Consider the following 24787-nt stretch of genomic DNA (forward strand, 5'->3'; position numbering starts at 1 on the left):
ACACATTATGGGCAGTGGGTACAGTTTGCAAACAGAGGTTGTGCATTACTTTGGAATTGTCAGCTTCTCGCATGTTCTAAACATGAACAAATCAACAGCTGGAAAGGTTTTTATTTTCCCATCCAGGGAGCTAGCTTGACTCTTGAACTAACAGGGTATCTGATAGCAGTAGTAGGCTGTTATTCGCTATGTGAACCAGCACCAAAGTGATACAGGACTCTTTCCCAGTGGGCTTCAGTAGAGCTGGGTGAAACAATTTGTTTTGTGGGAAACTGACATTTCAAAATTTGTTTTCATTCCAATCACAACAAATTCTAATTAGAAATTTCCTGAGAAATGGAAGGTCTGAAAATTTCATTTAAAAAATTCAAATTTAGAAAGTTTTGAATTTGTTTAGAACAAAACCTTGTGAAATGTAGTGTTTTTAAACGTTTTTTTTAAATTACTGTCAAAATGTCAAGCTATTTCATTATAACACAAATAAAAAACACTGATTTATAAAATAAGATGTTTCAATCAGTATAAGTAGAAGCTGCTCACTTTTTTTTTTTAAATTTCCTACAATTTCATTCCAAAATAAAATTAAAGCTAAAAAACTTAAAAAAAAATCATTCTGAAAGTTTGGGACTTTTATCAGAATAGATACAATTTCATGAAAAATTTCATTTTTGTCAAAACATTTTTTTCTGATAACCATTTTAATGAATTTTTCTCACCATCTCAAGGTTTCACAGATCTCTGGTATCACAGGAATAGCAAAACTCAGAGATCTTGGGTTCCATTCTAGGCTCTGGAAGGAAGTGTTCTCTAGTAAGTACAGACTTCTTCAATTATCCCCTGCAAGCCTGACCTGTTCTCCCCTTAAACCCGTCCCAGGTCTGTCTCTACTCCACTACTGACTCATTGTCCTGGTCTCCACTCCTCAGGCTTCTGATCCCAGTCTACTTGCCCAGCCTCGTCCAGTTCACTCACTTCCCAACCTCTCTCTCCTTCCTGCCCAAGTTCTCCAACCCCACTGGCTCCCAAACATTGTGACTTCCCCTACCCTACACCTTGTCCCAGTTTCTTTGTCTAGCAACTCCCAGTTCTCCCCTGGCACCTCTTCAGATTTTTTCAGCCCCAAATTCAATAACTTAAACTGCACAAGTAAGGGGACTTTCATAAGGATGTTTAAGTACAGAGCATTTTCAAATACAACTTGATATAAGCAGTGATTTTTTTTAGCTGATCTAGATTTGATGTTTCTATGCAGTTCCATAAAACACTTAAAAGTTCTCACATTTAAAAATTGCTTAGCTACAACATAGGCTGTTTCTACACTACCACAGTAAGTTGACCTATGCTACGCAACTCCAGCCACGTGAATAATGTAGCTGAAGTCAACATACTTTGGGTTGAATTACCACAGTGTCTACATTGGGGGGGGGGTATCAACGGGAGAAACTCTCCTGTCAACTTACCTTACTCTTCTCGTCGGAGGTAGAGTACAGAGTCGACTGGAGAGCAATCTGCTGTAAATCTGATGGGTCTTCAATAGACCCCCCTAAATCGACCACCAGTGGATCAAGCTCAAAGCTTCGATCCCAGCTGTAGTGTAGATGTAGCCACAGGGAAGGACACAATCTGGGAGGAGCTTCATTTACACCAAAGCAGTGGCATTATAATGAATGGAGTTGCAAACAAACACAAACATTTCCCTCTCTCCTAAGCTGTTGCAGAATATCATTACAACCAAGCAATTTAAGTTGCCCAGGCAACTGTAACTCTTCTCCTTTGTGCTTCCATCTTGTACAGTGAATGAGGCAAGGGTCATGTAGACAGTATATGATCACATTATTAAGGATGCCCAGGAAACTGTAAATCTGACATTTCCTAAATTTTGAGTGCTTGACTTTGCAACCTAAATAACGTTCATTTGATTGTGTTGGGAATGTAATTTTAGGATTTTTATTTTTTTTATTTTTTTTTAAGAAAAAAAAAAAGGTAAAAAACCAAGTTCTATTAGGTAGACCAGTAACAACATCCCATACCATGTAACAGCAGGGTTTGAATCCTAAACCTTCAACACTGCAGTACACATTTGTACCAACCGAACTATAAGACTTCATTAGCTGGCAGCTCAAAAGGGCTTTATCCCAAGGTGGGGGAAGTAGTCATTAGTGCCATATGTCATTGGGGGTAAGCTCTCCATGCCCACTACTGTAGGTGCTCGCTCAAATCCCAGGTATTCTTAGTGAAGCATAGGCCCAGCTCTTTAGAAAGCTACTGTTACTTATTTTGATATGCTGCCAAAATTTTCCTGAGCAGCACAAGTGAGAGAAAGGAAATAATTATTTTCAATAGTTTATCAACTCAGCCAAACCTGAATAATATTTCACAGAACGAGTGGAAAGCATGTCTTTAGTCCCCAAGATTTGTCCCTGCCAAGTTTCAAAGAACTGCCACAAACAAGAAAAGTGTTAAAGCTTCTAAGTAAAAAAGACAGGCATCTTTTATAACTGAAAGTTTTAGGCAATCTAAATGTAGGGGTTGCTACCTGTTTGCAGATAATCTGCAGAACATTAAAACTGGCAGAAATTCAGTTATTGAAGGCATCTCTAACAATACTTTCAGCACATTCAGGTACAGAACATAAACCCATTTAATCTTGAAGTTATCACGTAATGACACTACATACCAGTGATCACAAAAAACAAGAACAGTTTGGGACCTTTCTACATAAACTACAACTTCAATACAATTTAACACTGTTGAAGTGCTGCACTGTGATCAATCTGAGCTTTGCTGTACAGTGCTCTAACGCCCTGATCCTACATCACTGCAGTCACTGGAAATCCTTCTATTGACTTCAATGGGTACAGGACCGGGACCAGGACCAGGCCCTTAGTCACCTGAACAAACTTTACTAACAAACTTCTTATTGGAAACAAGAGCATTGTGGAGTTCAAACGGCATTTCTGAGAGCATGCAGATTACTGAAAAATGTTTAAAAACCAGGCTCAGACAATCTCTATATACACCAAAGTCCATCTGTCGCAGATAGGCAACTGTAACTCAGATTCATGAGCTTGCCCTAGTTTTTGGTAGTGTCCTGCACACTTCTAATAATTAAAAAATAAACATAAAAAAATAGTCGCCACAATGGTTTTACATCACTCCAACTTGTACCAGGATGCAATTTCTTCTTGCTACTTCCAGTATTGTTCTTTTCACTGTTGCTTTTCAAATGCAAAAACCAAGTAAATACCTATGAGAGAAGAAAATATTTCAAATTTGCATTACTTTCTGCTCTCCAAAGGTTTCAAACAAACACAAACATTTCCCTCTCTCCTAAGCTGTTGCAGAACAAATTCTATTTATTAAAAGAAACTGCAACAATGGCTACCCCATCAGTTACCATTTCTTATTACAGCAAATTTTTAAAAGCAACTTCTAGTATTGCACCTGCAACTTTTGTATGCAAAAACCCACGTCTCCATTCAAACGTATTTTTGTATTTAAGAGGCGGGATTGGATTTCTTCTGAAAGCATAACCACAAATCTAAGATACAAAATATGAATCTAAAATTAAATGCAAAGTAACTATCAATAAGTATTTTAAATGCAGTTAGTAACACAGTATTATCAGCTTAATTCAGGGGTGGGCAAACTTTTTGGCCTGAGAGCCACATCTGGGTATAGAAATGATATGGTGGGCCATGAATGCTCACCAAATTAGAGTTGGAGTGTGGGAGGGGGCGAGGGCTCTGGCTGGAAGTGCAGACTCTGGGGTGGGGCCTGAAATGAGGTGTTCAGGGTGCAGAAGGGGGCTCTGGGGTAGGGCATGGGTGTAGGCTCCGGCTGGGAGTGCCAGCTCTGGGATGGGACTGGTGATGAGGGGTTTGGGGTGTAGGAGGGTCCTCCAGGCTGGGACCGAGGGATTCGACGGGTGGGAAGGAGATCAGGGCTAGGGCTGGTGTGCAGGCTCCGGGCAGCGCTTACCTCAAGCAGCTCCTGGAAGCAGCAGCATGTTCCCTCTCCAGCTCCTACACGGAGGTGCAGCCAAGCAGCTCTGCTGCGCGCTGCCCCGACCACAGGCGCTACCCCTGCAGCTCCCATTGGCCACAGTTCCTGGCCAATGGGAGCTGCCAGGGCAGCATGCAGAGCAGAGCTCCCTGGACGCCCCTACACATAGGAGCTGGAGGAGGGACATGCTGCTCCTTCTGGGAGCTGCACAGAACAGCCCCCTGTCCTGCTCCCCAGCTGGAGCACGGCAAGCCCCAGACCCTGGTCCCCAGCAGCAGTTCGAGGGCCGGATTAAAACAGCTGGCGAGCTGGATACAGACCACGGGCCCTAGTTTGCTCACCCCTGGCTTAATGCAACATTAATTGCAGTTAAACATTCACATTTCATTACAAGAGTTCTTGACATGTCACCTTAACTCTGCTCCCTTTTATGTATGAGAGAGACAGTCTTCAAATCACAATTTATTCGATTTATAGGTGCACATAAGGTAATATCAACCCTAAATTTAAAGACTTATTTCTATATAGTGGGCAGAATTAAGGCTGTGTTCAACTCTGTACAATTAAAAATAAGGAAATCTGACTAAAATCCAAAAGAAAAAGTTGAAGTTTGCTTATTTTAAAAAAGCAAGACCTGAAAACATACTGCTGGGTTGGAGTTTACAGCTACTAGCCAGCATTTGTCAACTGCAAGATGTACCTTCAGCGCAGTCTTGGCTAGAGTGACACTCCTCAGAAATACTTAATTTGGTATGTCAAAGAAAGATATATGGGATAGTGAAATCTGTGGAGACCCATATGTTTTATAGTAACAGAGACGTTCATTTATTATGTCAGAAAGTGCTGCAAGACCAATTTCTTATGAGAACAAACAGAATCCAATTTGACAGTTATTATGGGCTTCCAGCTGGCATCAAATATATTTGTTTATGATAAGATAAGTCATTGCCAGAAGGTTGCTCAATCTATATAGTAAGCCTGAATGCCTTTTCTAGCAGTGAAACAAAATGTTATTGTTTTTAATTGATCAAGCTATGACTATATCCTACTCCTTATAGGCACTATTCCTCAATCTCTCTCTAATGGAACGAGAAAAAAATACTTTACAAAAATGTGAAAACCCACATTTATGAGATAATAACAACTGCTGAAAAAAAGAAAAATCTTGTAGTTATAGGAGTTTTCCATGTTTTCCCTTTACAACTGGACTGATGTATGTTTATCTAAAATGAAACAGTCATAATAAGATAACATTAGTTTGGTTTGTACAACCAAAGCACTAAAGGGAGTAAAGAATTATTTGAAGAAAATTAAGTCATCTGCTCCACATGAGAAAAATTGTGACCCAAGACTGTATGAAAACTCACATGATAAATAAGGCCTTTTTTTTTTTTTTTTTTTTGAACACACTCCGGAGGATGCCAACACATACCAAACTCTAAAAAAACATTAACCTGATAGTATATGGCTTTTTGTCTGCCATAAGTTATATGAAAACTGTCTCTCGAAAGGAAATACTTTTTCTAATCAATTTCTTTTCTTCTTTGGAAAGAATTTCAGAAGAAAAAAGATGTTTAAAATTTTGTGATTTAGAAAATTTTCTATGACCTCTCTCTAAAAACATTCAGAACGTATGTAACAATGTTGTATTACTTAAAAAAGCCTATACAACATCAGATTGCAGCCTCTATCACCCTCAGACGTCTTATTTTATTCCTAACCTGCTTGTGTCTGAAGTATAACAACTACTGAGAAAAGCAATATGCAATATCAACAGCCCTCAAGAAAATAATCGGGTTTGCTTGATAATTGCTTGCTAATTTTTACTTGGTTCTTTAATTCACCTCAAAACTTGAAATTTCTATTTTATTAAAATTTTACAGCACAATCAGAAAAACAGCCTGTGCTAAGCTAAGGTACAAGGTACCAAAGCACTTAAAGACCAAATCTATCAGCCTTCAGGGTTTCCATTCCATCTTCGCTACATAAAAAGCCTTCTCCCAAACTATGCATTTATTCCTCAAAGTTTTGAGCACTGTAAACTGCTTCTGTTAAGTATATTTAAATTGAAACCCAGTTATAGGGAACTAAATCCATATTTAAGCACCTAAATTGAAAGGAATCTGATTTTCAAAGCTATTGAACACAAAAATGGGTACCTTTTATTTAATGCTTAACCTTAGGTCACCAAGTTTGAAAGTATCTGCTTAATAGTTACACTTATTCACAATGTCCAAGGCAGTCATGTTATTTATTAAACAGTTTTGATAAACAATAGTATTCAAACTTTACAAACAGTACTTACTTGTTGCTTCCCATTCAGATTTACTCAAGGTTCCCTTTAAAGAAATTGATAACGCAATATCACAAATGGAGTATGATAAAATATAAATCAAACATTCCCCATAATCATGAATATTTTAAACAGTTAGTAACTAAAATACTTGTCTAAGAAACCAAGCAGCTTTTTCTTTACATAGGTGATTAATTAAATTAATCTATCAACTAATAGGGAAATTTCTTTTTCAGTCATCTGCAGGTTTGAGGTAATAATTTAGCTAACTCTTTTATTCAGTTTTTCCCCCTTTATATAGGGTTTTATGTTACACTATCACTACATTTTTACTATAAAGGTCAGACCTTTATTTAAATATATCAATGAGTGGATAAACAAGTGCTAGAAAAATAATCTCAGTTTAAAGGGAAGAATGTTTCAACCTATGATTTACATTCTACACGGATACGCTACCCTTTAGTATAAAGGACAATTAAACATCAGGTCTCTTGTGGAAGAGAGCGGGTATTGGTCATTCTAAACTATAGTTGTTTCTTTGAAGAACACAGTAAGTTTTCCATTTAATTTTAACACTGATTTTTATAAAATTTAATATGCCATTAAATAAATTGTCTACTAAGACCCTAATTTTCTGAACACTTATGTATGTACTTTATACAGATGAAGAATTCCATTGACTTCAATCAGGGCCGGTGCAACCATTTAGGCGACCCAGGCGGTCGCCTAAGCTACTGGGATTTGGGGGGCACCATTTTCTTCGGCAGCGTCCGCGGCGGTCAGATCTTCGGCCACCCTGGTCGCTGCCGGCATTTAGTTAAGCAGCCACGGCGTGCCTGGGGAGGAGACGGGGCAGGAGTGAGCTGTTTCACTTCTCCCGCCTCCCAGGCTTGCGGCGCCAATCAGCTTAGGTGCCACAAGCCTGGGAGGCAGGAGAAATGAAGCAGCGACGGCATGCTCGGGGTGGTCATGCGCGGAGCAGGGGTGAACTGGGGCGGGGGGAGGGTGCCTCAGGGCGGAGGTGGGAAGCTGCCGCGGGGGGGGGGGGCGCCCCAGGGAGGGGACGCGGGGCGCAAGGTGGAAGTTTCACCTTGGGTACGAAACATCCTTGCACCGACCCTGACTTCAATGGAGCTGAACTTAAGCAGAATCCTAAGTGTTTGCAAGTCTAGACCCTATGTTTCACTGAGCACATTTTGCTTCTGACAAGATTCTATCACTTAAATAAAAACCACTTACCAGAGGTAACTTTGGTCTGCCATCTTTCATGAGCTTTTCTGCATGCTCATAATCATCAGGTTTATCAGAGACAAGTTTGGAATTATCATTTGCAGGATATGGCTGAAGAAAAGATGTAAGTTACTACATAATGACTAGATGTTTTAAAAAAAAAAAAAAAAAGTGAACCAAAAAAGGTGTCTCCTACATAAGAGTATGCCTACACTCAACTGAAAATAGGCTTGTGCCACCTGACTTTAGCTAACAGGGCTCAAGTTAGGGGAATGTTTAATTGCACTGTAGACATTCAGGCTCAGGCTGGAGCCCAGGCTCCAGCCCAAATATCTACACCACAATGAAACAGCCCCTTAGCCTGAGTCCCACAAGCCAAAGTCATCTGGAACAGGCCATGGGTTTTCAATTACACTGTAGACATATCCTAAAAGATACCTTAAAGGGAGCTCAATACCTATCAAAAAAGTCAATCTGCAGTTATTTCAATGCCTACCATTAGATATCCAAGTCTGAAAATTTAGTCTCATTATTTGCCTTCTGGAAAAAAAAAATTAAACCAATTTTTATGCTCAAGCAGATGTATACGAAATCCTATTTAATTATGTCAAACAGTGAACCAGAATTGACTACTACTTACTGCAGAGAAATGATAGATATGTATCTCTATCTATAGAGCTTATCAATCACATTCACTATTGTAAGACTGTCCCATCACTGTTCTGTAATAGGGTAAAACCGATAAGATTGAAGTGGCTGCCGAACTGTTTGCTCCAAGTACTGGAAATGAAGTCCTATGCAACGCTGAAGTTATAAAAATAGATGAATGTTCAAAACATCAAAAATGAGACATGACATAGCTATCATTTTAAACAAAGTTACCAACTGAAGTTTTAAAATAGATTTAGTACTTGTGAAAGATTCTAGATACCAGACAGTGATTTTTACTTATTCACAGTTCAGCTGTAGGACAGGTACCAGTACAAGTTCCTGCACACTGCCAACACTGCCAGGGCAACTCACCATAGTCCTGTTCTGAAGGTAAAGCTTCTAGATCAGGACATGAATTACCCATAGAGGCCCAATGCTAGCAGAGGTATATCTACAGTACAAAATTATGTAAACCTATGGTATGTCAACACATAGCCACCACAGTAATTAAATCTCTTTTGCATATCCACACTATATTCCTTGTGTCGGCGGTGCATGGCCTCACCAGTATAGCGCTTGCACCGATTTACTGTTAGTCTGGGGCACTGTGGGACGACAACAATAGACGTAAGCAACGCAGTGTCTGTACGGACATCTACACCTAACTACATCAACCTAAGCACTATGCCGCTTGCGGAGGTGGAGTTAAGTCAGCATGGCAGGCAAGTTACATTGGTAAGAGTCACATTTTAGTGTAGTTGTTCAGAGTTATGTTGATGTAAGCTGCCTTATGTTGACCTCTGTAGTGTAGACCAGGGCTTTGTCTAGTATACTATCACAGCTATCAACTTGGATGGGCATCAGTCATCATGTTTAAAAAATAAAAAAGTCTACAAACACGATAAACTACTATCATTTCTCACAAGCCATCACAAAAATGTATATTGCATCTGTAACACAATTTATATAGTATTTACATCTCCAATGTTTGTCCTTTCTTGATGCTGCCATTGCAAAAACCTTGCTTCTGACATTGTAGCGTTCTTTTCATCTCAATAGTTAATCCAAAATACTGTGGCAAAACCATATTCTTCTCTCTGATCCTTTTCCCCCTCCTTGAATCCTTTCATTAGCTTCCTTGCAAAATTAACCTACCATCCCTGTCTTCATTTTTCAACACATCTTTGTCCCTGTTCATACATCTTTAATCTTGTTTCCTCTTATTCTCAACTCTTGCTCTTCATCCTGCTCACTCTAAACTTTCTGCTCTTCCAGTATAAGCAAATTCTCTCCTGACAGATTATGGCTAGGTCTTCACTAACCAAAAAAAAGGTGTGCTTTTATTATGGTGTAACTAATGCTGGTTAGCTATTCTGCTGTACAAACATAGTGGAGACAAGGCCCTTTAGTTTTACTGCAATGTAAACTAGGCAAGATCAACCACGGTCAGGAGTGTGTGTATAGTGCTAACCTCTCCGGGTTTGGAAAACTGACTGAAGCTGCAGAAGATACACACACACACTCCCGTTCCTTTGGGGGAACCAAGGGTAAGTGAGACACTGAGGGTAAAAGATTTCTGCTGGACATAGCTATAAGACTAGTTATGGATTTACATTTAAAAGAATAATTGTCCTGTATATACCAAGTATTTATTTTTGTACACATAATTCAATTCTTGCTCGGTTTTCTAATAAATAGGTTTCTTGCACACAAAAAAGGTAATTTTATGACAGACAACAGCAAGTCCTTCTATTCCAATTCTTTCTCTTGTTTATAATGGAGGCATCGGACCACTCTTTACAATGAACAGTTATTTATTAGCACCAGATATTACAAATATATACACACACACACCCCTATATAAAAAGATAAGCAAATATAATACAAAGCACAAGTGTGCAGAACCTGTTAAATGGAAATTACAAGTATAACATGTATAGTTGCCTAGTAACCTAATATAAAAACCTGTCCTCAACAGAATATACTTGAAACTCGTTAGCTACAAAATTTAGACGATTAACTGCTTTCAGCAGCATGCCATAGGAACTATTTGACTCCTACAATGCCAGCACTTGACTAGTGGTCATAATTTATTGCCCAAAGCTACTGTTAAACTAGATCAACCCCAGCAAGAAGCAAAACACTATTTAAATGAAAGAATGAGTTTTTTAAAATCAGCATTTTTATATTTACCTCCAAAGCCTGCATTCGCTTTAACAGCATTTTATTTTCCTCATTCTTAATCTTTTCTTCGTAGAATTCCCGAAATGTCATTTTGTAGACTAGTTTCATGCCATATTTTTTTGCCATTCTGTGAAAAAGCAACAAAAGCCTGAGTTTATCATAGTTGATAGTTTTGAATCACAGGGACACCATATGGTCTTCAGTAGAACTGAAACCTCTAACGTTATATATTTATGGCTTTTATCAGAAAGACTGGAAAAGTCCACATTGCCATCAAATATCCATTTTCAAGGAGTTATGTCATCAAAAATTCTCTGCTCTATGCCTGGGTATAAATATTTCTGACTTGGACAGAGCAATTTCTCTTTCCTTGAAACACAAAAGTTTTGATGACAACTCAATCTGAATTTGGAGTAAAAAAAAATTTATTTATTTATTTTTTTTTTTGCATTATGCCCCTGCATCAAAATCACTACTATGACCCCTTGAACCCATGAAGAGTTCTGTCAACTTAAATGGGATTCTGCACAGGTCTATATTAACAGAACCTAATACTGGAGCTGGGCCTATAGGAATCAGAGGCCTTTTGCCTAATTATTATTATTGTTTATTTGTATTACCATAACGCCTAAGAGCCTTGATTATGGACCAGGACTCCATTGTACTGCACTCAATGCAGAGAGAATAAAAAGAGAGAGTCCTTTCCCCAAGTATAAGACAAGAAACAACATATAGATATAGACATGGAATACAAGGAAACAATGAGACAGTATTGGTCACCATGATAGGCACTAGTATTAGCATACCAGCAGTCTAACTGTTGTCAAGTTTGAGGCATCACTGCAAAGGCGAGAGCTTTAAGAAGGGATTTTAAGGATAACAAGGTAGCTTTGTGGGTGTTTACATGGATCTAAGAAATTAACAAGTGGGCACTGAAGGCTGGCATTACTGGCCAATCAGCAGGAGCTGACATTTCAATAGTAAATGACAGATGACTAGTAGGGTGGGGATGGGCCTTGAAAGCGAGCACAAACATCTAATGTTTGATGTGAGAAAGGGAAGCCAGGGAAGCCAGTGAAGTGATCCAAAGAGAGAAGTTACGTGGTCAAGGCAGTGGGCTAGAATAATATTCTTTGCAACAGCATTCCAAATGGATATGAATGGGCAAGATTGCATTTGTCAAGGCTAGAAAAAAGAATGTTGCAGTAATGGAGACATGAAATGGTGAGAACCTGGACAAGCTGTATGGATGGATAGGAAAGGCTGTATCTTACATGTAAGAGAATCTATAAGATTGAGATAGACCTTTCTAGATCCTTGCGTCCAGACTCTGAGTCAAAGATGAAGGACTGATTATTGATGTGGGCAACAAGCAAGATGGTTGTGCTTCAGCCAATGATTTAAAAGTCACAAGACAGAGGCCAAGATTTCATTTTGGACAGAAGGATGACGGCCCAGAGGGAAGAGATAGATCTGAGAGCTGTCACTATAGAGAGGATAGTTGAATTTGTGCTGCAGAGGAGATTATCCGAAGTGTAAAGAAGAGAAAGAGACCAATGACAGAGCTTTGTGGAATCCAGACAACATTGGAGGTGGGGAAAAGGTGGATACACTGAAGGACTTGCTGAAGGGACAATTAAAGAGGTAGGAAAAGAACCAGAAGAGGACAGAGTAACAGAAATCATGGGACAAGAAGAGCATGATGACGGTGTCAAAGGCCACTGACAGGTTGAGGATGAAGAGTACTGGTTCTGAGCTTCACCTAGGAAATCATTAAAGATTTTGTCAAGAGCCTTTTCAGTGGAGTGCAAGGGGCAGATATTAGACTGAAGAGAGTCTCGGATGGAACTGAAGGAGAGAAACTACAGACAGCAATCCTAGATAACATTTTCAATTAGCTTAGACCTTGTCTACACTATGACGGGAGATTGAACTAAGTCAATAATGTAGCTGAAGTCGACATACTTAGATCTACTTACCATGGGGGTCCACACTATGCTATGTCCATGGGAGACGCTCTCCTGTCGACTCCCCTTGCACTTCTCGTTCAGGTGGAGTACAGGAGTTGACAGGAGAGCGATCTGCGGTTGATTTTGTTGGTCTTCACTAGACCTGCTAAATCGACCACCGACGCATCGCTCGCTGCGCATCCCCCTCCAATAAGTGTAGACAAACCCTCAGACACGAAAGGGAGATGGGACAGTAGTTGGAGAGGTAAACGGTGTCAGGAGTGGCATGTCTTATTTCTTTTGGGTTTAAGACGGGAGAGGTTGAAGCATGCTTGTATTATGAGCAGAAAGAGCAAAGGGTTAAGGAAAAAAGTAAAGGAGGAGATAAGTATGGGTGAGAGAGATCAGGAGATGGGATGGGTTCAGTGCACAAAGTGGAGAGGTTAGAGGAGGAGACAAGGGAGAAAGAAGAGAATGTGGGAAGGAAAGGCAAGCTGTGGGCAGAGGAAGGTCACATCATCTTTTGTCAATTTCTGAAACTTATTTAGTGTTATATTTTTTAAACTCTGTTTCATATATAATGAAACAACTTTTAATTAAAATTTATTTTGTACATATGTATACATTCCCCCCCCCCCCAAGAAGTTAGCTGAAAGTGAGATTTTTAGCTAGATGCATATTTACATATCCTCAAAACACAGACCATAGAGCAGTGTTTCTCAACTACTACTCTGTGGAAGCCTCCTGGGTCCATGAGATTTCACTGACACAGTTTAGGAAGACAGCAAGTCAGTCCCTGATATCAAAAAGTTGAGAAACACTGCTGGAGTATATACTATTTCAGAGGAAGTCTCTAGAGGAAAAAAAATTAGGCTTTTTACCTTCTTTAGATTCATTATGATTTAAAAAGAAGGCCTGAAAGAAAGACGACCCATTTCACAATTAACCCTAATAATAAGAGTTCTGTAAGACAGATTATGCCTTCAGTGACTCCCGTGCAACCCTACAGCCTGCAACTAGTTGTGCTTTAGTAAGCATTTATATCAATAGACTGACAAGTCTGAACAGAATCCTCAGCATTCTTAGATATGTTGGCTCTACAAGCCTAACAGTGGCTTTTTTTTCTTCTTTCCATATATATCACATGGGCAGATCACTTCATTTTTTTAGTGATACTTTTCAGAACAGAAATGCTCCCTGAAGGGTAAAATCCTGGCTCCAGTGAGTCAAACAGTTTTACACTGACTTCAACAAAGCAAGGATTTCTCCCCAAGTATCTTAGCATTTTAAGTAATAGCAGCAGGGGAAATGAGTTCATTCTGAGGCGCAACTGAAATTAGTAGAGTCCTGTTAAAAAACATGGAGGCCTTAAAATAGTTGGCAGCACAGCATAACCAATTTACAAATACCATAAAAATATAAAGTTTTAGCTACCTGATCAAGAATCTGAAACACTGTTTTACATCAGCATCTTAATTTGGGGTTACTACTCAGGATCTGAAGATAGATTTTTTATTGCAAGAATTTTCACTATCAATACTCCAAATATGAACCAGATATGAGAGAATAATAATAAAGCATTTTAAGAAGTATATCCTGATATTACAGTAATGCCTGCTGGTAGATTTCTGCTAGACAAGTGCTTATATAATCCTTCAAAAATTGATTATATAATGTAGTCAGAAGTAAACTTACTCTATCAGCAAAGGAAAATAAACCAAGAACTCAGGGACATCAACAACTCCTTCCAAGTTAAAGTCATACTTGCAGCCGAACAAGGGATACTCCCCCTTCTTCTCAAACTGTACGGTGTACACATCATTCCCAAATGAATCCGTTTCTGAGGCTTCAAGTCGCTTTCTACATAAAAGATATATAAAAAGAGTAATCATTGATAAATACGCTGTTATTCCTATTTTGCAGATAAAGAAACTAAAGAGAGAGGTGCAGGGACCTTGGACAAGGTCACAGAAGGACACAGTCCATTCCAGTGCCCTATTCTCTGCACTGCACCATCTCCCTTAATAAATTTAGCCATCAATTAAGACTAATATAAAAACATGGGAATGAAAAAGTTTTTAATCAAATTTCAACAGTCTGAAGATAATGGGTTATAACACTCAAAGGGGTCAAGAATTAAACAAACATGGAAACTGAACTCTTTATCCTTTAGAGGCAGTTCAGGGTTAGAAATAGGCAGATTCAAAAATGTCAGAGAGGAAGCTTGCAGCTACAGCCCACATTGTACTTGTTTTGTCACCAATTAAATCAATACAGAAGCATTACGTGCTAGGAACTGTAGTACCCTGAGGGCAAGCCTCCCTATGAAAGATAAGGGTGGATGCAATCTGCTCCATTTTATTCAAGTTACTATATGCCTGACTCTCTCGGCAAGCAGGCAACACAGGCCCTCAGCTGGAAACATTTTGCTGCAAAATACATCAGGGGCACCCAAAGAGTGACTCTCCTTTAAATTTGATAACATTTCATACAATTTTAAAAATTAATAGAATGAATAGTACTTACACAAGCTCAAAGCTATTTGGAGTTGTGCCAATAAAATACCCTCCAGGACAGAGATTCCCGCAAGCATTTTTAAGCATCATGTCAGCCTGTTCATATGTCTCAAATGAGTAATGGTAAACAAATTGACAGCTGCATATGTCGAAGCACATATGTGGATCACTGTAACTGTCAGACAGAAGTTCCTGAAATGGATTAAAAAAAGAGTTATGAGACATATACCAAAGGCTGCAGAAACAAAAAAAGTGGTTTGTGTTAATCCTCCAGCAGTGCATGCCAATCCCAGAATCCAAGTACTTGAAAGAAAAAAAATAAAGTTTATTTCCCTCTTCCCTCAGCAAATTCAGACATGAAGTACTGCTTGGTAGAGGGAGAAATAAAATGAAATAGAAAGCCCATTAAGTTACAACTATTAGTTTCCAAAATAAATTCTAGTATTTTTACTGAGAGTTCAGCTGCAAGTGAATTATGGCAAATTTTATTAAGATGAATTTTCAGTTTACAAAATTTGTAGATATTTGTACATGTTTTTGTACTTTCTAAATAAAAACAGCAAAATACATGACTTCAGTTTTGAAATACAATTTACTAGGTCAAAAATAATCAATGTATCATTTTTAATCACATGGTTTTATTGCATGCACTTGCACACACACCCTTTCCCCACAGACACAATTAACCTGTGATTGCTAGAATGAGTCCTTGGAATTTGAGTCAGACTGGTCTTTCCACAAGCCTTGCAACAAGAGTCCAAAGCTGTGAAAAGTTATCAAAATAAGTTCTAAATATAAGCAATATGGAAAATAAAAATGCTACTGGAAAACTTCATGCTACTGAAATGCAACATATTAGGTGAAGATTATTTAGTCCTCCTAAATTAAGTCAGAAAGTCTTCCACATTTGTTCTGGGGGTAGGACAGAACACGGGCCCATCAAGACAAATGTTTATAACTTCCCTAGTGGCTATGTAGCAACAGTTAGCAAAATTTTAGGAATAATATGACCCCACTAGTTAGTGGGGAAATTGAAAGGCACCTCCGGTAGGTGAAAGATGTATTCATCCTTTCAAGACTACATTACAAAACAACGAAAGAGTTTGTCAGAACTCGTTTTAAGCAACTGTTCGTTAACTTATATAGTTCTAATAATTATGTAGAAAAGCTCTAAATTAGAGACTCAGTGTATAGCAAGCTGGGGTGTAAAATCTACAGCACACTAACTTGCTCCGTGCTAAGGGGCCAAAGTGTGTGTGACAGCAGAGTCCACACAGCCAACTAGTGCATTGTACGTTTACAACCCCATCTTGCCACACACTAAGGCCTGGTCTACACTGGGGGGGGAGGGGGAAATCGACCTAAGTTATGGAACTTCAGCTACATGAATAATGTAGCTGAAGTCAACATACTTAGATCTACTTACTGTGGTGTCTTTATTGTGGTAAGTTGACGTCTGACACTCCCCCGTCGACTCTGCCTACACGTCACGCTCCGGTGGAGTACCAGAGTTGACAGGAGAGCGGCCAAAGGTCAATTTATCATGTCTAGACTAGCCGTGATAAATCGACACCTGCTGGATTGATGGCTGCCCAGTGCATAATGTAGACAAGCCCTAAGTCTGCATATAGACAAGCCTTTAGTGCAGGGGTGGGCAAACTATGGCCCGCGGGCCAGATCCGACCTGCCAGCTATTTTAATCTAGCTCTCAAGCTCCTGGGGGAGCGGGGTCTGGGGCTTGCCATACTCTGGATCGCCAGCCAGGGAGCACGGTTAGGGGCTGCTCTGCATGGTTCCTGGAAGCAGGGCATGTCCCCTCTCCAGCTCCTTCACGTAGGGGCAGTCACGGGGCTCACTGCTCCCATCCCAAGGGAGGGCCCCACAGCTCCCACTGGCCAGGAACCACAGTCAACGGGAGCTCCAGGGGCAGCGCCTGCAGACAAGGCAACACGCAGCAGAGCCACCTGGCCGTGCCTCCATGCAGGAGCCGTTTGGGGGACATGCTGCTGTGTCTGAGAACCACTTGAAGTCTGCATCCCTGAGCCACTTCCCCCAACCCTCTGCCCTGATCCCCCTCCTGCCCTCTGAACCCCGGAGGACCCTCCTGAATCCCAAACCCCACATCTCCAGCCCCACTCCAGAGCACACACCCATGCCCCAACCCCCTGCCCCAGCCCTGATCCCCCTCCCATCCTCTGAACCCCTCAGTCCCATCCCAGAGGGCCCTCCTGCATCCCAAATCCCTCATCCCCAAACCAAAGAGCTTGCACCCCCAGCCAGAGCCCTCACTCTCCCCCCTGCACCCAAACCCCCTGCCCCAGCCCTCTCCCACACCCTGAACTCCTCATTTCTGGCCCTACCCCAGAGCCTGCACCCCCAGCTGGAGCCCTCACCCCTTCCCGCACCCCAACCCCCAATTTTGTGGGCATTCATGGCCTGCCATAAGATTTCTATACCCAGATGTGGCCCTTCGGCCAAAAAGCTTGCCCACCCCTGTTTTAGTGTAACAATTAAACCTTAAATTAAAGTGTTCCCTCCTCGAAACACTCCTGAACTTTTACTCTAGTCACTTCCAACATTTATTCAAATCAGAATGCCAAGAAACTAGTTACAACACTAGTAAATAAATAAAGCGGAACAACTGTACCTTGGAGCTATCAGCTGTTATAAATTCTGCATTGAAAATGTATTCATTAGAACGACACCGGGCTTTCATGTCAGCATACCGCTGTTGGCACTGTTGCATGGAAACTTCAGCAATATCTATAAAAAAAATAAACTACATACACAAACTTCTCTTCAGATAGGTATGATTGGAGTTAGAGCTGATATACCATAGTATGAGTAAAAGCTGGTTTTCAGTAGCTATGCTCCATTATGAAGTTTTATTTATACTTATGTGGACTACAAGGAACTAGGCACATTAACTTGTTACACACATACTTGGTACTAAAAATGGCAGAGAGCCAAACCAACGTCCTTAATTTTAATTTAGCCCTCATACAATAAAATAGAAATTCCACAGAATGTAAGGTTTAATAAAAGAAATTTCTAGCCATTACAGTTGTCGTGGAAACCTTCACAATGTGAAGAGATTGACGGATGTAAAAATGATGCAGTGTTGTCTTCAAGAGTTTGCAGAGAACTCTAAAGAGTTCTAAGGCCTTGTTAGACTGGAAAAAAAATGACACACTTGACATGGATGGATACAGTTCAACTCCGTGGGTTTTTGAAGTGCAACTGAAGGTGGTTTCTTTTTCTTTACACTTGCAGATAAAAGGTGCTTAGTTGAAATTATTGAGGACATTCAGGGCTGCTCTGTGCTACAAAGTAGCTGACAGCTTGTGAAAAATTTCATGCCACGGGTGATGTAATTAAGTTGATCTAAGCCCTGATATACACACCACTGTAGTGTTTCTAATGTAGACATACCTCACTGTCAGCAGTAAGAAATTTATCTAGTGTAGACTACATCTAAGAGATGTGAATGGCACAGGCATAACTGCTGACTGAATAACGAGGACAATGAGACAGTTTTAAATACTATTAGTGTGCAATGTGTAACTGGTTTAGACCATTAGAGGAAGTGTGTACACAAATCAGTTAACTGAACATGCAAATGGCCAAAAATACCCAATGAGGGTAGAAAATAACTGTGGTCCTCAAGATATCAAGAATAATTTTCCCCTCTCTATAAAATACATAACTATTAGTAAAGGACTGTTACTATAAAGAAATTTTTAAAATATACCAGATTTAAACAAAAATGCTATTTACATATGGTAAAAAGAATGAAGGGTTCAGTCAATCAGATCCCATCTCCTCCTCATAGCTAATTCTGCAGCAAAGACAATTCCAACCCAGTGATAGCATAGCAAACTGAGAAAATAAAAATTAGCCTTTTCCCTAGCATTATAATTTTTCTCAGAATCTAAAATCTCTAAAAATAGTTCCCTGCTTTTTCCATAGTAAAGATAGTTTTCAGGATAACACCAATGCACTTGTTTTGCAGTGCTATATTGCCAGTATCTTCCTTTAAAACTTCCTTGATAAAACGCTCCAGTAACTGGAAAGCAAATTTAAGATCAAGATTATACAACTCTGTATTATTAATTCTGTAATTAATGGTTGATTAATTTGATTCTGTAATTAAGTGGTGACTAACGGTGTCTACAGTATCAACAGTGCAACTGAACACCGATGGCTGGCCTGTGCCAGCTGACTTAGGCTCATGAGGCTCCGGCTAAATGGCCATTTAATTGAGGGGTAGAAATCTGGGCTCAGGCTGCAGCCTGAGCTCTGGGACCCTCCCAGCCAACAGGGTCCTGGAATCCGGTCTGCAGCCCAAGTCCAAATATCTATGCCACAATTAAACAGTTCCTTAGCCTAAGCCTGTGGGCTTTTAACTGCAGTGTAAATATACGCTCCATTTTTCATGGCAATTTTAAACACACATTTTTACTCGATTCCAAACATTCACTTTGTATTTATGAGGTAAAATGGATGATAACTGAAAAGAAACACTAGGGACTTTCCCCTCTGTTTATGCTAACAAACAGTTTAACCAGGAACCATTATAAAATGAACATCATAAAAAAAGCCAGGGCAGAGCACTGAAATGAAGTTCCCTCACAGCAAGCACAGCATTTTTGGACATATCCAGAAAGAAAGGAATGAAGTGTCATGTTCATGGTACATGCATACATTTCCACAGAACCTTTTGTATTGTCTCTAGAAAGTTACTTTGCCTTCTTACCTGTGCACACAAGTTTGCTGATTTTGCCTTTTTTCCATTTAAGCAGGTCTCCACCTTTGCCACATCCCAGATCCAACACAGTGATATCTCGCTTCCTATGTCGTACCTTTTCTACAAATTCACCTACAAAAGAGAAAGCACACATTGAACTAACAATGAAGCCTCTTTCATTATACAAAGTTCCCTAAAGCACAAAGTCTGGTATTTTAGAATTTCAAAATTCATTGGAAGACTACGTTAGAGTTTGTTTAAAAAAAAAAGTTTGATTCGAGCTCTGTATATTTCTTTTCCGGAAGTGTGGTTTTTTTAAGTGTGTGTGGATGGGTGGGGGGAGGGGTGAGACTTTTTTAAAAACACATTTTATCAATGTCATAAAAGATTTGGAGGGAAAAAAAGGAATGAATGCTTCCTGGGCTGAGTGTGGTGTGTGCAGCATAAGCCAAGCCTTGGGAAGGAAGGGGTGTTTTATAGGACAGAAAAAAAGCAATGTGTTGCTTTGTTTAACCCTGAGCCCGCAGGTGATTAAGAAGCAGGACTGACAAAATACAAAATTAATCTCATCCAGAATGAGGCTGGGTATGAATTATGAGCATGAGAGAGCATTCTTTTAATTAAAAGAAAGAATGAGCTACCCTAGTGGGTCTAGGACCACCACTGCGGACCAACTCAGAAACGGGTGGAGAGTGGAAACGGGCGACAGAATATAGTATTTTTTTGGCTGCCATCATATTGCAAATTTATACATTTGATTCTCTCTTTACTACCCAGTCTAAGTTTTAGTAAGCATTACAAGGATTCTCCTTTCCAAAGAGTATTTTTTATCCCATGTGTGTTAGCTTGCATTTTTCAAAGTGGAATTTCATTTTGTTGCTTTTTATCCCTGGTATTACCCTCTCTAGGATCCTACATTATTTCTCTGCCCTAACCAGTGTTAGGATCTTATGCAAATTTCGTTGATGTCAGTTTACTCCCAGTACATTCACAAAGTTATTAATTAAGCCTACACCCAACAATATTCCTTCTGGCATACCTGCAGACCCTTCCTCCTCAACTTGATACTTCACTACTTCTTACCCTTTGTTCAGGGTCTTTCGGACAGTTTTTAATCCATGTTATAGAGCATGCACCCAAACAGATTTAAATTAATTCTGAATAGGATTTCAAGAGACACTACACAAATGCTTTATAATAATCTAAATATTACCCCTCACTGCTTTTATCCACTAATTTTTTTAGTGCTATAAGATGAATACTATCAAGTTTTCTCTGGAAAAATCTTTTCTTTATAAATCCCTGGCACTTACTTCCCTTGGCTCTGCTATTCTTTATTTACTGATTTCTCTTAGTATTTGTTCCTTTACTTTACTCAAGTTTGAAGGAAGATTTATGGGAAAGTAAGTACCAGGATCACTTTTCAAAGTTACTACATTTTCTTTTTCCTCTAATATTTTGTAGTTTTTCTATACTTTTAAAAATTATTGATCATACAGCAAGTACATTTGTCTTCCTTCACACTCTGACACATCAATGTTTTCAAATACTTAAAATGTACATAGTATAAAATTATTCTACATATGAAGTAATAATACCTCTAAAGGAAAAGATAATACAAAATGAAATATAGGACTTCTATGGGAGATTTTACAAGAACAAATTAACTCCTGAGAAACAAAGATTCTGTTTGCATGCACGTTACTTGTGGGGGAAAGGGGGGGGGCAAACTACAACAAGCAGATTAGCTTCTAAACTTAATATTTATCAAGTTTTCAGGAGCATCAGCTGATGTTTAATGTTTTACACAAATCTGACGTGACCATAATGTAAGAATATCTTATCAGGACTGGGACTCCCATTGTGCTAGATGCATAAAAGCACATAGGAAAAAGGAAGAAAAATCAATACCTTGAAAAGCTTGCAATCAAATTTTAAAAGAGCTGAACTAAATAATTTCCTCTGAGTAAAGATACGCTGTACTGAACACTAGACAGCAGAAAAATGTTTAGCTGCAGTTTTAACATGACCATGATTGTTTTGCAATGACCCCAAGACATATTTGAATGTAACCAAGACAATTAGATACACTGCAATAATATATAGTATAATTACTAACTTTTCAAGTGAGAACAAAAGCAAGCAATAAAGGAGTCATACCAATGAGAAGACTCTTCATCCAGTTATTAAAATTTCTGAGGAAAAAAATGCGACTCTGGCTACGTTTTTCTAGTCCAACTTCTTGAAGTTCATTGTAATGTGCAGCTACAGTTTGCCCATGCCCTTCTTCCAAATGCTATACACAATGGAAAATAAGAGAATCAAATGAGAGAGTGTGAACAGACTTCAGTGTTTAATTAAAAAGACTGATGTTAAGCTCCAGTTTTTAAAACACATAAGTAGTAATGGCAAAGTTTACTGGTTTCGTTTACATAAGACTATTTCCCAACTCCTCCCTTGGTCACTGCCCTCAGTTCTTTAATTCTAACCAAAGAGGAGGACACTCTTTAATACCTAAAATCATTAGTATTATTAGTTATTTGTATTGCTAGAGCACCTAAGATCCCTAGTCATAGTCCAAGATCCCACCGTGCTAGACACTGTACAAACAGAACTGGCCAAAGTGGTTTCTGCTGAGTGATTCAAGGCATCTCTTCATTGCAGAAAGATGGTTTAAGTTCTTGAATGCTATTCCCATTGTTCATTGAAAGAATTAATTTCATCCCAGTGAAGCCATGGATTTAAGGGCTGTATGTACATTCTCCAAAGGTTATTCCAAAGTAGAACTTAAAAGTTTAGTATCAGAAATCCATTCTGAATTCACAGCCTTGGGGTACGTCTAAACTACAGCAGCATAGCTGCGGCACTGTGCTGCAGTTGTGCTGCTGCAGCATTGTAACGTAGATGCTTCTTACATCAAAGGAAGGTACTTTTCCATCAATGTAGATAACCCATATCTCCAACAACTATGTCAATCTAGCCACCTCCACACAGTGGGATAGGCCGAACTAAGTACATTACACAGAATGCAAATTTTACAGCCCTGAGCCATGTAGCTGTATCAACCTAGAAGTGTACCCTAAACTCAGAAACCCTTTCTAAGTGCAGATCAACAAAAGATACATATGCATGGTTCATTTAATCCAACTGCCAGCTGGAGGGCCGGAGCCTCAGACCCCAGAACTCGGGGGCTGGATTAAAATGGCTAGTGTGACAGATCTGGCCTGTGGGCCATAGTTTTCCCACCCGGGTTTAAAGTCTCTCATCATTCTAATTACCATCTTTCTCCCCAGTTCCTTCAGTTCCAACATAATTCTGTACTCAGTTTTCAGACAATAGCAGCAAATGCTAAAATTAACTTTTATGTTAAGTGGATCATGAGACACTAGCTTCTAAAATCTTAAACATACACTGTAAAAATGCTTGTTATAAATACTTTAAGGATTAATAAACTTCTCTAAACCCACACCCTGAAACAAAGATTTAATACCTGCCTATTATCTATTTTCAGTTATGTCTGACCAGTACTTACCACTTTTCTAGGATGATCTTCAAGTTCTGATTTTTTCTTTTTTGATGTGCTGTCCTCATGGTTGCTAACATCTTCCTTTTCATTTCTAGCACAATGCCCTTTACCTGAAGTTGTATTATTGTCATCCGAACTGACAGCAGACTCTGCCTCTGAAGCTTTAGATGCTGTTCTATCTCCTTCCTCAACTAAGCTCTTTTCTAACTCTTGTTCTTCAGCCCTGCTCAAATCAGACATGTTGGAGATTATTCTTCTTGTTGCTTGATCAAATAGCAATCAATGTTTTTTTCATGAATAAATTCTGTGAGAAAAGTGAGATTTGACTTTCAGTTTACAATTTATGCTTGTTCTCCCTTACATTATAAAAGCCCCATACCTAGTGCTATAGAAACAAATTAAAATCAGTTTTTGCTACAGAGGGCACACAATCTAGCCCTCCTATTTGATTAGTCAAAAGAAGACAGCAGGTTAAAAAGTAACATTTTAAATGTATTCAATTGAGTTTAACACAGATAACACCCAAGTTACCATATGAGTCTCTCTCTCTGTTCCAGTTTGTTTTGAGCATTTGACAGGACTTTGGTACAGCTAGTTTCACCTGAGCAGCTCTCCTAGTGGTGTGATTCTGTCTCACAAAAGAGAGGAAAGAAAAAAATTAAAATGTGTAAAACAAGGTGGTGAAAAGCAAGGGCTGGCAGAAAGGTCGGGGCTGGCATAGCCCAGGTAAGGGCCAGACACTCCTGTCCCCAGCTGACCAGATTTCAAGCTGACGTTTTTCAGAATCTAAAGCCAGAAGGGACATTAGCTCATCCACTGGGTCTCCCTCCGCACCCCGGCTCTGCTCGGCTAGGCCCAAGGCAGCCCGGTGACACCACCCGCCACGTTCTGGCCCGGTCCCCGCCACTCGGGGAGTCTCGCGCTGGCGCCAGGCCTAGGCCCCAGCAAAGGGGGAACTAGGGCGGGGCTCCGGGCGGCAAAGACCCGCCCCCCGTCTCTGACCCGCGAGCAGAAGAGACTCTCGGCAGATCACCTTCACGAACCACGCCCCCCCGACAACCGAGAAGGGAGCGGAGTGATCAGGCTGGAACAGCTCCTCCTCCTCCTCCGCCCAAACACCGGGCCCAGGCTCCGCCCCTTCGGCCCACCCCCCCATCCCTGGGCCTCTCACTGCCCCGCCCTCGCAGGGCACATGCGGACGGTAGCGCGAGCCCCATCCCGTTCCCCGGCAACAGCGCCCTCCCGCACCTCCCTCTTCTGCGTCCCACCTGGCAATCAGCAAGCGACGGCGCTGCGAGCCCCTCCCCCCTGCACCACTTTGCCCCGCCCCCTTCCTCCGCAGCGCGCGCAGCCCTTCGAGCTGTCTCCTCCCCTGCGGTGCGCGTGGGAACGTGAGCGTCAGCCACGCCCCCAAACTTCCCGCTCTGCGGAAAGCAAATGACTCGAACCGCAGAAGCGGAGCGGGCGCAGGGAAACTGTTTTCTGAGGGGCGGTTTCGCGCTCCGAACCCGGCCAGTAGCCCCCCCACCCGCACGCGGCTCCTCAGGACCGAGGAACGTACTGGCCTGAGAGCCTGCGCAGCGATCACCAAACCAAGCTTTCCACCATCCTGTTTGCGGAAGTGACGCACATAGAAAGATTTGCGATGTTTATGTCATATCCGGTGGGGGGAAAGAATGAGAAAGC

At 40.4% G+C, this 24787-nt stretch overlaps 1 protein-coding gene across 3 annotated transcripts; it reads right to left on the reverse strand.

The window, feature by feature from the left end:
- Positions 1 to 2623: 2623 nt before the first annotated feature.
- Positions 2624 to 24746, reverse strand: RNMT (RNA guanine-7 methyltransferase). Of its 3 annotated transcripts, none has more exons than XM_050938843.1 (12): positions 24663 to 24746; positions 23633 to 23729; positions 23108 to 23405; positions 21736 to 21871; positions 19585 to 19707; positions 17476 to 17591; positions 14839 to 15020; positions 14008 to 14172; positions 10373 to 10490; positions 7538 to 7639; positions 6311 to 6344; positions 2624 to 3247 (listed from the first exon to the last, which is right to left on the reverse strand). In XM_050938843.1, the coding sequence occupies exons 3-12, from the start codon at positions 23339 to 23341 to the stop codon at positions 3210 to 3212; spliced, it is 1248 nt and encodes a 415-aa protein (XP_050794800.1). In that variant the 5' UTR covers positions 23342 to 23405; positions 23633 to 23729; positions 24663 to 24746; the 3' UTR covers positions 2624 to 3209. The 3 variants fall into 3 exon arrangements, with proteins under 3 accessions (XP_050794800.1, XP_050794801.1, XP_050794798.1); XM_050938844.1 differs by lacking the exon at positions 24663 to 24746 and adding an exon at positions 24370 to 24394; XM_050938841.1 differs by lacking the exon at positions 24663 to 24746 and adding an exon at positions 23936 to 24067.
- Between the last annotated feature and the right edge of the window lie 41 nt (positions 24747 to 24787).

This window comes from Gopherus flavomarginatus, chromosome 2 (genome assembly GCF_025201925.1).
Source record: "Gopherus flavomarginatus isolate rGopFla2 chromosome 2, rGopFla2.mat.asm, whole genome shotgun sequence".
Classification (NCBI taxonomy): Eukaryota; Metazoa; Chordata; order Testudines; family Testudinidae; genus Gopherus; species Gopherus flavomarginatus.

Bases quoted from the DNA above. Each gene is read 5' to 3' on its own strand.
- RNMT (XM_050938843.1), bottom strand. From the start codon at position 23,341: ATGTCTGATTTGAGCAGGGCTGAAGAACAAGAGTTAGAAAAGAGCTTA. The intron at 21,872-23,107 runs GTAAGTACTGGT...CATTGTGTATAG, and splicing joins AAGATCATCCTAGAAAAGTG to CATTTGGAAGAAGGGCATGG. The intron at 17,592-19,584 runs GTAAGAAGGCAA...TTTTTTTTATAG, and splicing joins CAGCAAACTTGTGTGCACAG to ATATTGCTGAAGTTTCCATG.